The 15,539-nt window shown below is 39.9% G+C and overlaps 1 protein-coding gene across 1 annotated transcript in view; it reads right to left on the bottom strand.

The window, feature by feature from the left end:
• Positions 1–15,539, bottom strand: part of DNAH8 (dynein axonemal heavy chain 8) — a 310,125-nt gene that overhangs the window by 24,126 nt on the left and 270,460 nt on the right. Inside the window, 1 exon segment of the mRNA XM_030314553.1 lies at positions 1,647–1,803. Within this exon segment, the coding sequence (XP_030170413.1) occupies positions 1,647–1,803 (157 nt within the window).

Below are 15,539 nucleotides of genomic sequence, written 5' to 3'. Positions count from 1 at the left end.
TACTTATCTACATAATGGAAACAAAAACTGTTTTAAGAGTGAAAAAAATGTTTTGTTTTGTTTTGTTTTGTTTTGTTTTAGTTTTGGGGGTACTCACTGCAGTGGGAAGCCTGTAGCTCAAGGATCCTAAGTGTTCCCAGCTGACAAGTTCATTTTTCCCAGACTTGAGGAAGCAGGACAGAGTAGACACAAGACCACAGTTACACTAGCACTAGGGCATTAGCCTCTCACTTCTTGGTTGAAGAGCTAAACTTGACTCAGCCCCATCTGGGGCTCAGGTGAGGCTCTGCCCATCAGCAGTGAGGAGAGGACACTGAGAACAGCAGAGAGGAGGCCCTGGATGGCCAGAGGACACAACCCTGTCTTCTTGCAGGAAGAAGACCAAGTTGGAGGACTTTTCACAGAACTTTCAACCACCCAGAAATCTCACTATAGTTAAAGAGACTTTTTTTTTTTAGATCAGCAGTTCTCAAAGTGTGGCCTGGGACCCCTGAAGGCCCTGAGATCCTTTTGGGGGTCCACAAAGTTAAAACTATTTTCATAGTAATACTAGGATATCACTTGACTTTTTGACTCTTCTTCTCTCAGGAGTATACAGTGAAGGTTTCCAGGGCTACAGGACATGTAGTATCACAACCATGTGGATATGAAAATCCACCTGCCTTCTATTAAATGAGACATTAGAGAGATTTGCAAAAATGTAAAACAATACCATTATTCTCAATGAATATTTTTATCTTGGAAAACATAATTATTTTTTTTCATGTTTATTTATTTTGAGAGAGAGAGAGAGAGAGAGAGAGAGAGAGAGAGAGAGAGAAAGCATGAGCATGGGAAGGGCAGACAGAGAGGGAGAGAGAGAATCCCAAGCAGGCACTGCACTATCAGCACAGAGCCCTATGTGGGGCTTGAACCCACGAACCAGGAGATCATGACCTCAGCGGAAATCAAGAGTCAGATGCTTAACCGACTGAACCACCCAGGCTCCCCCATACTTACTTTTTAATAAAAATGTTATTTATGTTAACATGTAATGGGGTTTATTACTCTTATTTAACAATAAACTAATACATATTTTTGAAATGTCTCCATTTAAATTCTTAATATATTAAATATCAGTAGTTATAACTCACATTAACAAAAGCTGTTTGGGTCCTCATTTTGTAAAGGGGTCTTGAGATTTTACAAAAAAAATGAGAAAAACTTATTTAGATTAATAAGCAAACAACTGTGAGGTTCAAGAAGTAGAAAATTATTGCCATTCACACCGGGAGTGAATTCGTTTAAATGGTCTGCTTTCCTATTACCTGACTGGGAGGATTGTGAGACTACAAGGGACAAACACAAGGGGTAAGTTCAAAGAATGGACAAAGCCTAGATGGGTAAGATATCTTGGTATCAAAAGACACAGGGATGGAGAAGGGTAGAGAAAAGGTGATTGAAAGAGAAGGTGGAGTAGAGGGTAACAAAGAAAAGTGCAGATCATAATTTGCAAGATGCCTGAGAAGGGGCAAGGAAGGGAAGGTCACAAGGGTAAAAGGAGGAGTTGCAAAGGAAGTGGAAATGAGCAGAGAGGGAGGTCCCAGGATCTCCCTCAACTTTGTGGAACCCGAAGATAGCCCTGTACATACCAGGGCATGGCTTACCTCATGAGGAATGTAGTCAGGAGGCAGTTTGCTCAGCATATCTTCAGATAGTCTATAAACAATGGCTTCCCGGGTCTCTCCGACTCCCCCTCCACTCTCTTTGGGTTGAATGTTGGTAATTGTTTCAAGAACAGCAGAAGCAGTGTTACTCTGATACCTGATAAAAGAGTGAACTGTTCAGAATGTAGCAGGGAAATGTACCTTCAGAGATAATTATTAAAGCTAAAATGAACTGATACGATCACTTCAAGCCACACCGAGAAAAAGGAGGGGGGTGGAGGGAAGGAAACTTTATAATCAACCCACAGGAATGAAAAAAAATAGAGATTCATTCTGCCTGCTAACTATTGCCTCCTAACAAGACATGGAGAACATTACAGAAATGAAAGGGTCTCCATCTTCAGAGAAAGAGATTCCACAAATGTCCTTGGCAACCCAAAGCAGCACTATCCAATTTTGCTTGTCACTAACCTGCAAACCTCATGCTGGACAACCAACATACCTCCTTTTATTTTCTCCCACTTAAAGACTGGTCATAAGAATCTATAATTATATGGTAATTTGTTAGGTCAAAGAGAATCACTCATAATTCCTCTGTGAATTACAAATTATTAACATTTCATTGTTTTTTTTTTTTCTGTTTTGTTTTCTCACTTTACCACTGGTTTTATGATTTCCAAAGTAATCTATTGGCATCCATCTGCTCCACCAGTCTAAAAATCCCACTCATCTTTAAAATCCATGTGTCCAGGGGCACCTGGGTGGTTCAGTCGGTTAAGCATCTGACTCTTGGTTTAGGTTCAGGTCATGACCTCATGGTTTGTGAGTTCAAGCCCCACATCAGGCTCCATGCTGACAGTGTGGAGCCTGCTTGGGATTCTATCTCTCTCTCTCTCTCTCTCTGCCTCTCTCTCTCTCACACAAGTAAATAAATAAACTTAAAAAAATTAAATTAAATTAAATTAAAATCCATGTACCCAAATAAAGATTTACTATGTACCAGGCACTGAGCTAGGTGCTAGAATATGGTGGTGAACAGGTTCCCCCTGCCCCACCTTGGTGCCTTTCTCTGTCTAGTGGAAGAGGGGTGTATTTGTCAATACCACTTTAATACCTGATGTGGAGGAACAGAATAGAATGCTTTAGAAGAGAATAGTCTGTCTGTGTCTCTCCCTTGTTTTTGTTCTCTCTATATCTCTTCTAGGTCAACCAGATTCTCTGAAGGGTACAAACCTAGTTTTTGTCTTGAAACGGCTGGGCCTAGGGGCGCCTGAGTGGCTACGTCAGTTAGGCGTCTGACTTCAGCTCAGGTCATGATCTCACGATTCATGAGTTCAAGCCCCACATGGCGCTCTGTGCTGACAGCTCAGAGCCTGGAGCCTGCTTCCAATTCTGTGTCTCCTCTCTCTCTGCCCCTCCTCCCATTCATGCTCTGTCTCTGTCTCTCTCTCAAAAATAAATAAATATTTTTTAAAAATTAAAAAAATAAAGAAATGGCTGGGTCTGGACACACAGATGGTGTGTGTGCATCAGTGTGAGAGTCAGTAGGATATTAAAGTCCCCTACTATTATTGTATTGCATTGTACTATTGTACTATTGCTGTACTGCTGTCAATATCTCCCTTTTGGTCTGTTAGTATTTGCTTAGGTGCTTATAAGTTGGGTGCACAAATATTTACCAATGTTCTATCTTCTTGTTGAATTGACCCCGTTATCATTATGTAATGACCATCTTTGTCTTTTATTACAGTCTTTGTTTAAAAGTCTATTTTGTCTGATGTAACTACCCAAGTTTTCTTTCAGTTTCCACTTGCATAAACCATCACTTTCTGTTCCTTCACTTGCAGTCTGTGTGTGTTCTTACATTTGAAGGCAGCACATAGATGTGTCTTTTTTTAATCCATTCAGCTACTCTATGTCTTTTTTTTATAATATGATATTTACTGTCAGATTGGTTTCCATACAACACCCAGTGCTCATCCCAACAGGTGCCCTCCTCAATACCCATCACCCATCCTCCCCTCCCTCCCACCCCCCATCAACCCTCAGTTTATTCTCAGTTTTTAAGAGTCTCTTATGGTTTGCCTCCCTCCCTCTCTAACTTTCTATGTCTTTTGATTGGAGAATTTAGCCCATTTACATTTGAAGTAATTATTGATAGGTATGTGCTTATTGCTATTTTGTTAATTGTTTTCTGATTGTTTTGTAGTTCTTCCCTGTCCTTTTCCTCTTCTGCTCTCTTCCCTTGTGGTTTGATGACTTTCTGCAGTGTTATGTTTAGATTCTTTTCCCATTATCTTTTGTGTATCTACTATAGACTTTTGTTTTGTTACCATGAGTCTCACATATAACAGCCTATAAATATCACAGTCTGTTTTATATTGACAGCCAATAAGTAAATAAGGCCTTTTTCACAGGAAGACTGAGGTTGTGTTTTGGTCTGCTGCGTGTGCCATGCCTTGTGGGAGGAAGCCTATTAAGAACTGTCCTTCTAATTGTTTCAGTCCTGTGGGGCCCAGAAATGCAAGCGATCCTGGCCACTAGAGCTAGGCATGCAGGAATATCCTCTGTGTGGGATGTCTGCTGGCTTTAGCAGGGCTATGGGAAAAAGTGGGGCTGGGGTGGCCTACCAGCCTTAGCAGGGCCACAGAAAAGCACTGGGGTTCGAATATCCCTAATAGCACTAGTAAGGCCAACCAGTGTCACCATCCTTAGTGACAGTCCCAACAGGTCCCTGCCTCTCTAGCAGATGCCTTAAGATTAGCAGGTGAATCTCCTTCACATATGACCTAAGTGCTTTTCAAACTGCTGTTTTTTGCTCTGAATCAAGGGGTGAGTGAGTCTGCATAAGAGCCCTGTTCTTGATTCCCTACAGCCCTTTGGGTCTTTTAGACATAAGCCCCGTTGGTTTTAAAAGCCAGGAAGTTTGGGGGCGCCTGGGTGGCGCAGTCGGTTAAGCGTCCGACTTCAGCCAGGTCACGATCTCGCGGTCCGTGAGTTCGAGCCCCGCATCGGGCTCTGGGCTGATGGCTCAGAGCCTGGAGCCTGTTTCCGATTCTGTGTCTCCCTCTCTCTCTGCCCCTCCCCCGTTCATGCTCTGTCTCTCTCTGTCCCAAAAATAAAATAAACGTTGAAAAAAAAAAGCCAGGAAGTTTGGGGTCTGTCTCTCTGGTACAGGTCCCAACAGCTAGAGTACCTGATGTGGGGCACAAACTCCTTGCTTCCCAAGGAGAAGCTCTGTATTTATGAGATCCCTCTCAATGATGTGTCACTGTGCCAGGGGCAGGGTTTTGGGTGAGACAACATCTGTGCCTCTCCTATTCATCTCAGTGTAGCTCTTTCATGCTTCATTGTGGAGCAGTTACTCAGTTTTCAGGTCTTTTTAAGAAGGAATTGCTTCATATGTAGCTGTAGATTTGGTGTCTCTGTGGGGGTAAGTTAGTTCAGGATATTCCTATGCTGCTATCTTGAACTGCCTCTTCCTGTGAATTCTATCTATCATCTATCTATCTATCTATCTATCTATCTATCTATCAAAAGAGAGAAAGAGTAAGGCAGGGGCAGAGGGAGAGGGAGAGAGAATCCCAAGCAGGCTCCATGCAGACCCAACATGGGGCTCAATCCTACGACCCTGGGATCATGACCTGAGCCAAAATCAAGAGTTGGACACTCAACTGACTGGACCACCCCAGGTGCCCCAGCCTGTTACTTATTAATTCACTAGGTTTGTTGCATTAATCAACATTCATTCATATCATCTATGTGATTTTAAAAACCTCAAACCAAAAATTTATTTTAAGGTATTTTTAGGAAGTTCTATGTGGCAGCTGGTAAAACCAAACACACACCTGTCCTGGAATAATGTGCCCACAACAAGGTCTCAAAGAATCCAACAGTTAATTTCCAACAGACTTGAGTTCACAAACAAAATTTACAGAACCCATGAAGAAACTAAACAAGAATTTTTATTCTGAGCAGAGCCAGTAGAAACAACAGAAAGCAGAAACAAACCTGCAAAGATCACAGATAATACATTTTCAGATGTATGTTACAAAGATGTTTTTATTATATCGGGGGGAAAAAAGAATGATTGATACTGCATGTATGTTAGCTAACTTGAATTTTAATAAAAATTTAAGGAGAAAAAAAGGATGATTTAAAATGTAAGTATGAAACAGGAAACTCTAAACATGAATAGCATAGAACCTCTGGAAATTTTTTAAAATATTAAAATTGAAAACCTGTATTAGTTTTTTATTGCTGCTAGAACAGATTACCACAAAATAAGAAGCTTAAAACAACATAAATTTATTATCTTACCGTTCTTTAGTTAATAAGCCTGACATAGTACTCATTGGGCTAAAATCAAATTGTCAGCATGGCTGAGTTCCTTTCTGTAGGCTGCTGGGGAAGATCCATTTCCTTGTTCATTTGAGTTGCTGGAAGAATTCACTTTCTTACTGAGGTCCCCAATTCTTTGCTAGCTGTCAGGTGAGGGCCCTTCCTAGCTTCCTGAGGCCATCTGCATCCTTTGGCTCATGGCCCCCTTCCTATATCTTCAAAGATCACAAAGGCAGGTCAAGTTCCTTTCTTGCTTTGTATCTTCCCCCTGCTTCTATTTCATCTCTCTGACCCACTCTTCCTCCTCCATCTCCCACTTCTAAGGTTCATTTGATTATATTGGGGCTTTGATATTCTACAATAACATCCCCATCTCAAGGTCCTTACCCTCAAGAAAATCTGTAAAATCCTTTGTGCCACATAAGGTAACATATATACAGGTTCTGGGGATTGGGATGTGGTTATCTTTGGGGGTCATTATTCTGCCCACCATAACAGTTAACAATGAGTCAAATAGCAGATTAGATTCAGCCAAATAAATAATTAGGAAACCAGAAAATAGATCTGCAGACATTATCCAGAATGCCACAGAGGGGAAAACAAATAGGGAATGTGAAAGAGAAGTTAAGAGACATATAGGATAGAGTGATACGTTCTAACATACATCTCAGGCAAGCTTCAGAAAGATAGAAGAGAGAGAATAAAAAAGATAATAAGGGGTAGAATAATGACTGGGAATTGATGAAAGACTTGAATCCTCAAGTTCAGGAAATTCAATGCCTCCTAAGTAGGATAAACAAATAAATAAATAGAAATCATATGTAGACATATCACAGTGAAATTGTAAAACACTCAAAACAAAGTGAATATCTTAAAACCAACGAGAGAGAAAAAAGATTATCTAGAAAGAAATGACAATTAGACTGATGGCCAATCCTCAACAACAGCAATGGAAGCCAGAAGAAAATGGCAGAGTGTGCTGCATATGTTAGGATAAAATAACTATAAAACAAGAATTGTATACCAAGCAAAATTATCTTTCAAGAATAGGGGCGCCTGGGTGGCTTAGTCAGTGAAGCGTCCGGCTTCAGCTCAGGTCATGTTCTTGCAGTTTGTGAATTCAAGCCCCGTGTCAGACTCTGTGCTGACAGCTCAGAGCCTGGAGTCTGCTTCAGATTCTTTTCCCTCTCTCTCTGTCCCTCCCCTGCTCATGCTCTGTCTCTCTTTCAACAATAAATAAACACTAAAAAAAAAAAAAAAAAAAGAATGAACACAACACAAAAAATTTAAACAGACATTTCACAAACAAAAGCTATATTAAGGCCAATAAACACATGAAAAGATGCTCATTATTTACATTAAAAATGCAAATTAAAACCACAATGAGATAGGACTTCAGACTTACAAGAATGATTATAATAAAAAAAGAGACAATAACAAGTGTTGGCAAGAATCAGAGAAATGTGAACCCTCATACATTGTTGGAGGGTATTGTAAAATGGTGCAGCCACGTTGGAAAACAATTTAGTAGTTTCTAAAAATGTGAAGAATAGGTTAAACATATTATCCAATAATTATATTTCCAATTATCTATTCAAGAGAAATGAAAAGACATATCTACACAAAGACTTGTACGTGAATGTTCATGGCAGCAAAAGGTGGAAATTACCCAAATGTTCATCAGCTTTTAAATAGATAAACAAAATGTGGTATGTTCATATATTGGAATACTGTTTGACAATAAAAGCAATGAAGTACTGATCCGTGCTACAACACGGGTGAGCTTCAGAAACATTATACTAAGTGAAAGAATGCATCCACCAAAGACCACATAGTATATGATTCCAGTTACAGGAAATGTCCAGAAAGGCAAATCTATAGAGACATAAATAAGTGGTTGCCTAAGGCTGAGTGGGGGTGGTAGTGAGAACTGATTACAAATGGACATGAGGATTCTTTTCAGGGGTGATGGTAATATTCTAAAATTAGGTGGTGGGTGATAGTCACAGAAGTTTGTAAACTTAATAAAAATAATTGAATTGACCACTGAAAATGAATCAATTTATGATAGGCAAATTGTAAGTCAATAAGGTGCTTTTTTGTTTGTTTGTTTTTACAAAGGAGGGCAAAATAAGACACTGAAGGAAATTCTAAAGGATACACTTCAGAAAAGATAATTATTCTGGTGGAAGGTTTGTGGTAGTAAAGATTGGGTGAATGCATGGGCAAATGTAAACATCATTATGGCATAAAACGATAATTATATTTTTAATTGTGGGTTTATAAAAAAAAAGATAAAATTAAAATATTGGGATGCCAGGAGGTGAGTAACTATAGTTAAAATTACCTAAGAGATTTTTATTGAGAGGAGGGTAAAGATACTAATTAAAATTTTTTTTGATGTTTATTTATTTTTGAGAGAGAGAGAGAGAGATAGAGAAACAGAGTACGAGCAGGGGAGGGGTAGAGAGAAGGGGAGACACAGAATCTGACCAAAGCAGGTTCCGGGCTCTGAGCTGTCAGCACAGAGCCTGACACGAGGCTTGAATCCATAAACGTTGAGATCATGACCTGAACCGAAGTTGGATGCTTAACTGATTAAACCACCCAGGTGCCCGAAGATACTAATTTTACACTTAATTAATATTGGATGTTAAAATTTCTAGGGTAACCAGTAAAAAAATAGAAATAGTACATAAATTCCAAACTAGCACAGGGACAAAAGTAGAATGAAAAAAATTCATATTCAGCAAGAAGTCAAAGACAAGGAAGATGGAGCAAAATATAGAAATGGTGGTGCAAAATAAGCAACATTTTATATTTTATACACATGTTATAAATACTCGTGTATTTAACACTTAATCAGTTTTTTTAAAAAAAACAAGTGTACAAAGATGTACGTACAAGGCTGTTTGTAATGGTATCTGTAATAATAAATCCTGGTAAAGCCCTATAAAAATCTATACAGTCAGTAAAAATGTGATGTAGCTCTCTATTAATTGGTAAATTGAGGTTATTGAATTGAGATTACGGAATGAAATAGCATGGTACATTCTGTTTTATAAAACATTCTGTTTTATACTCCACTGTATACATATGCTTCATCAATCAATAGTCACTTAGGTTGGTTCTATATCTTGGCCATTGTAAATAATGCTGCAATTAAAATTATTACTCAGCCATAAAAAAGAATGAGATCTTGCCATTTGTGATAACATGGATGGACCTACAGGGTATTATGATAAGTGAAAGAAATCAGATGGAGAAAGACAAATACCATATTTCCCTTACATGTGGAATCTAAAAACACAAAGCAAAACACAACAGCAGAAACTGACGCATGAAGAAAGACAACAGACTGGTGGTTGCCAGAGCAGAGGGGGTTGGGAGGATGGGCAAATTGGGTAAAGGGGAGTGGAAGGTACAGGTTTCCAGTTACGGAATGAATAAGTCACGAGGATGAAAGGTATAGCATGTGAACATAGTCAATAGGATTGTAATAGCGTTGTATGGTGACAAATTGTAGCTACACTTGTGGTGAGCAAGGCATAATGCATAGAGTTGTTAGATCACTATGTAGTTGTAAACCTGAAACTAATATATGTGTCAACTATACTTCGATAAAAAAAAATAGCATGTTACAAAAACCTAATATTCTGTTAACATTGTGCATGTAAGCATGGAAAAGATCTGGAAGGGTATTTTTATAGTGGGATTTTTGTATGAGCTTGTGCTCTGATTATTACTTTCTGCTTTCTACAATGTTTGTTTTTCTCAGTAAGAAAGTATGATTTTTTATAATAAAGAGTATTAAGACCATTTTCATTTTGAAAATGAGAAAAAATAAGCCCCCAGATGCAAAGCCCACCAAGGACTCAACAGAGATGAATCAGTGACAAATGTTTGAGGTTCATTGAAACGCATCTTACAAATCCCTAGTAATCTTTGTGCCCCACCAGAAAGGCCCCCTTCTACCTTTCCTCACAGCATTTGGAAAGAAAGAATTACACCTTTCTCTTTTTCATCTCTAGCATGAATTGTGCAAATTTACTCACTAAGGAGCTACTGCTAAAATTACCCAGGCTTCTTTGCTTATGAAAAAGCCACATCTTGTGTCAACAGAGGAAATTCTATTCAGCTAGCCTTTAATTCAATTAGAAAATCAGCTAAGAGTGAAAGAGAGGCTGTGTCTTTAGAATTTTCTTTTTTTAAAGTTTTTAAAAATATTTATTTATTTTTGAGACAGAGAGAGAGAGAGAGAGACAGAGTGAGAGTGGGGGGAGGGGCAGAGAGAGAGGGAGACACAATCTGAAGCAGGATCCAGGCTCTGAACTGTCAGCACAGAGCCCAATGAGAGGCTCGATCTCATGGACCATGAAATCATGACCTGAGCCAAAGTTGGATGCTCAACTGACTGAGCCACCCAGACTCTGCAAGAATTTCCATTTGATTAGCAGGTAGAATAATGCATCTGGCCCCAAATGTACATATCCAAGCAACTGCATCCTTTCCAAAAGTTGTGGCTAAGGTAAATACACCTGCCACTATGCTCTATGAGCTGGACTTACAGTCAGCTACAGTGATTATGAGGGTTCTTTGTCAAACCCAGTGAATGTTTGTAACCCAACCAGAGTTGGTGTATTAACTCCATATTACCTTTAAACATATGAGTTTCACAATAAGGGCCAATAAGGTAAAAGCTGATGTTGAATAAAATTAAATGAAAATTGATTTTGTATAATTTTACACAGAATTTAAAATTCATTTTTGATTATTTTTTGATGAGCAACCTCTGCTCAGCTGTTGGGAGTTTTAGAATATCCTCCCAAAGACATTCATGTAAAAAGTTGAAAGATGACCAAATCAGGCACACACAAAATTGAACATGTATATTGGTAATTAAAAATTCTAGTAAAATGGGACAAAAAGCACTTGCAACTCATTCCTGAATTTTGAAGTATGGTGCTATCCCAGTTTTTAAAAGTCATATAAAGTATAAGATACAAGTAACTCCTAAGGGGAAAACCTATGAAAATAGCTAATGTGACAACAAAATGGAGTCATCAAAAGTCAAGGATCCACATATTATTATACACAGTTCTCAGAAATGTAAACTTCTGTGTGATTTATACTCTAGCATTAGATCTTATTCTAGCATTAGATACAGTAAAGACAGACAATGTTGGCAGACTGCTGTGTTAGAGAAGATGTAGGTATCACTGTCACTGTCTCACTGAGGGCTGTGAAACTCCAAGCAAGTCTGGATAACATGAAACCTCTGGCTTTATCATAATCTCCACATATCCATATTTCTGCTGACTCCCAGGACTCCCTGTTAGTTAAATCAAACAGTTCCAAAACCCACCTCATTGTTCCCATTCTCCCTTCGCCCCAGTCTGTCCCATCTCCTTTTAACAATATCAATGTCTTCACCCAGCTGCTGATCTACAGACTTCAGAGATAGTCTCCATCTGATGCCACTCTCCAGCTCTTCCTGGTTTCCAAGGCCTATTTCCACATCACTTCTAGCATCCATCTAGAAATTTCCAGCATCTTCATGGTGCCCCACATCTTGGAAAAACAGTCTTTGCATGTGCATCAGCCTCACGGTTAGGCTGCTCCTTTCTTGAATCCCCTCTCCACCACGCTCCAGACTTGGGTGGACTTAGTCCCGCACACATAGCACATGCACACACTTTACACCGTCATGCCCCTCCTTGGGCTGCTCCTCCATGTATGTGCCCTAAGCTATGCATTTTATTTTCACTATGCTAAATCATTTTTTTTAATTTTTTAAAAATTATATATATTTAAGGTGTACAATTCGATGACTCGATATCTGTATACGCCCTTTACTGCTCATTATCTTCCTCTTTCCTTGCGCTGTCTTTCTTGTCCCCAGGGCTACAGTCCTTTCCTCCCTAATCCTACCCTCCCCTGAGAACTCCTGCACATTCATTGAGTCACAGCTCAGAGGAGGCCTCTCTCGATAGCTTAACTTTAATACCTAAGCTGCAATTTATTGCTCCTTCGCCTTTGTTCTCATAGCATTGTGTGTGTGTGTGTGTGTGTGTGTGTGTGTGTATGTTATATATAATCCTGATTTTAGAGTCTGTCATGTTGTATTACATAACCATTTGCCACTCATTTATTTTCCCTAATACATGATGACCTCCAAGGGCAAGGACTGCATTTTACTAATCTCTGTATCCTGAGTTGGCTACCAAGTAAGTTCTCAATAAATATTTGTTTGTTGAATTCAGGCCAATTGGCTTGACTTTTATTAAACCTCAAATGTAAAGGAGAGCAATTCTCCAATATTTAAAGGGCATGAAAATTTAATTATTTGTTTCTTCTTATGGTAAAAGCATAGTAAATTATCATTATCACTTCCTGGCACGTTACCTACTATCATTACCTACTTCCTGGCACGTTTCCACATACAACGGGAAACATATATAAGTCATATGCTCTCAAAACACAGGAGAATCAGAAAGACATCATTTGAGGGTAAAGGACAACTGTTTTCAGTATGATATTTAAACACAGATCTTTAAAGGTTGAGGAGAATAAAACCACAGTAAATTTCCATTCACACAACAAAAATCAGAGTTCATTCTTTGTGCCTGTTCTAACGCCAAACAAAAGAAGGGAAAGACCTCCTATCTGCGATTCTCAGGAGCTCTTGGCTCACCTCCAGTCTGTTGCCTCTTTGGAAATACACTCTGCACCAGAGGCTGAGTGCCAACAGTGGACACCACTGCAGACATGACCATCATGCTCTTGACCGGCACTGGCCATGTTCACCAGTGCTCCAGGGAGGGGCCAATGGATATGCTACTGCTGCTAGATCTCGCCTAAGAAGTCATTTTCTCGGTGGCTGATTTTATTTATTTTTTATGAGGTGATATGAAAATAGTCCTCAGGACATGGATGTGGGTACGAAGTCCTGAAAAGCTGACCCATTTTGCAGAAGAGCTAGACAAGATCTCCAGATCACCTCCCCACCACATATTTTATGAGGCACAGAATGCCAGGGCTGTACAACTCACATTTCTTTATCCACAATGTGATTTTATGTTTGCTGAGTGAGGAAAGGCAGAAGCCTAGTTAGCTAGCTATTATGGAGAACTGTGAATATCTCTATATGCCTCAAACGCCTTTCAGGCTTTCAGGAAAACAGTCCCTATAAATGTTCTGAGAAGAACGAGAACTATAATACTCCAAGAGCTTTGGTTCCAAGTTACTTCTAGAAGAAAATTTCTCTTTGGAGCTAAGTATGGGAAGAAGCTCATATTGGTCTTGTAGCTTGGTGGTTTGGGGCAATTGTCTAGGTCACCTCTGTTGGGTGGCAGTCAGGGTCTTGGCTGATAAAAATGCAAAACAAATGCAAAACAGAACTGTCTATAAATAAGCAATTAACCATCTAATGAGATATTAGTGCACTATCACATCCAAATCAGCCTACGTTCATATACATCTTTGCATATGAGATAACAATAAACATACATTTTTAATAAAAATCTGAAACTCAAATTTCAGCTAATGCTAAAAGGAATACAATTAAATTCATCCTGCATACAAATGAATATAAAAGTTGTAATAAGACATCTGATAAATTTCAGAAGGTAGAAAAATATGCATAATCGTTAATGAGAAAAAGAGCGAAAATAAATAACAGTTTCTGACATTGAGATAGTTGAATTTGCAGAGTCCTTGGTAGCTTATAAATCTAGATAATAAAATGTGAATAAACTATGCATTTTTATGGTTTCTGTCGCCAAGGTATCTAAGCTCTTGGGAGAGATTTTACTTATTTTAAAGCATTTATTCAGCTGTATTTCCCACCCACCCTCCTCAGGGATCCTGCATTCTTAAGGAAGAGAAAGAATCATTATCTCTTTTTGCAAATTTCTCTCTTCTCTCAAATTTGTGTGGATGCTAACTTCAGAGTGCAAATTCTATAAGCAGGGACATAGAGTTCCCCACCATGGCCCAATGACAGCCCATGAGCTCATCTGAAAGAGTAATGTTGAACAGGGTGCACAATCAGATAAACTGATCAGGATTCTTCTAGCTGGGGACATTCACACAGATTTCTCACTGTATCTTAGAGAGTCCACCCCCCTCTTGTACCTTCGAGTATTATTTCTGTACAAATACCTTGAAACTTCTCACCTGGGCTCCAATCCACGTTTCTTCCCCACTCAGACATCCCTTTGTCTTTCCTAATTCAACACACCCAAACAGGACTCTGCAATGTCCCCTCGAATGCACTCCTGTTTCAAACTCCACCACCATCCCAGCCACCAGACCAGAAATGTCAGGGGAGGCTTCAATTCCTTCTTTCATTTCATGCAGAACTTGGGAGTCACTTCTTGCTGGAATGGGAAGGGTGGCCTTAGGAGGAGACCAGGGGTAGGTTTTAGCTGAGAAGCTTCATTTGCTATTGCTTACTGCCTCCTGGTGGCTGGTGAGGGAACAGCGAGGGGTTGGAGTGCAGCTCTCCAGGAAGGTCCGCTCAAATGTCTACAACCCCAGACACCACATATTTCAGAGCCCAGAGGAAAGAAGAATCAAACCTAGGGCAAAGCTCATCCAGAGACTAAGAAAATGACCAAGCGCAGAGCTACTACTTGAGCAGGAACCAAAAATGGACCACAGTCCCTGGGAGGAGGAGTAGAGGTGTGAGTGGGGAAGACCCTAGGGCGGACCAGGTGGGAAGTTAAGAATGAAGAGAGATCAGGGGAGGAGGGCCACAGGCCTTACAGGCCAACTAGTTGTCTAGGAGATTTAAGGCAGAGGCCCAGCAGGTTCTACTTGACCTCACTCAGTGTGATGAGAGACTGCAAGATCCTGACACTCGATTTTGGGAAAAGATAGCTGTGGCATCTGTAGCGTGCCTGCCAGTGATGGCACACAGGCCTTTGGACAGAGCGGTAAAGAGAGCTGGCAAAAGACACAGAAGGCTCGCTGTGCTCTCTACCCCTCAGATAGCAACGAATGGATGAAAACGACACACGATTCTCTCTACTCACTAAATCCCACCAGTCTCCATCGGGATGTGTCCTGCAGCTTTGCTCTACCCTCTCCATCCTCTCATCATCCCTCATCTCAGCCTGCGTCAATCCACATCCAGATTTATCCACAGGGTCTCCAAGACAGTCTCAGTCTAAGTAGCCTCCAAATATAGGGAAACGTACTCCATTTCACTCAAAATAAGAGAATACAAATTAAAACTATGCCGAGATACCATTTCTCACTTGTCATATTGGTGAAAATTCAGAAGCTTCACCCACACTCTGTTGATGAGGCTGTGAAGAAAGGGCCTCGTCACGTTGTTGGTGAGAGTGAATAGCCCTATGGAAGGGGGGTTGGCAATATTTACTAAGCCCTGATATAGCAACTCTACCTGTACCAAATTACCCTAAAAATACATCTCCAACCACATGAGAAACCAGAACCATGAGATCATTAATTGAGGAATTAGTTGGGGTAGCAAAATATTGGAAACAACCTAAATGCCCACCCATAGGAGAATGGATGAATAAA

This window comes from Lynx canadensis, chromosome B2 (genome assembly GCF_007474595.2).
Source record: "Lynx canadensis isolate LIC74 chromosome B2, mLynCan4.pri.v2, whole genome shotgun sequence".
NCBI lineage: Eukaryota > Metazoa > Chordata > Mammalia > Carnivora > Felidae > Lynx > Lynx canadensis.
Note: the sequence above shows the minus strand (reverse complement) of the source record. Positions and strands in the feature narration are given on the sequence as shown.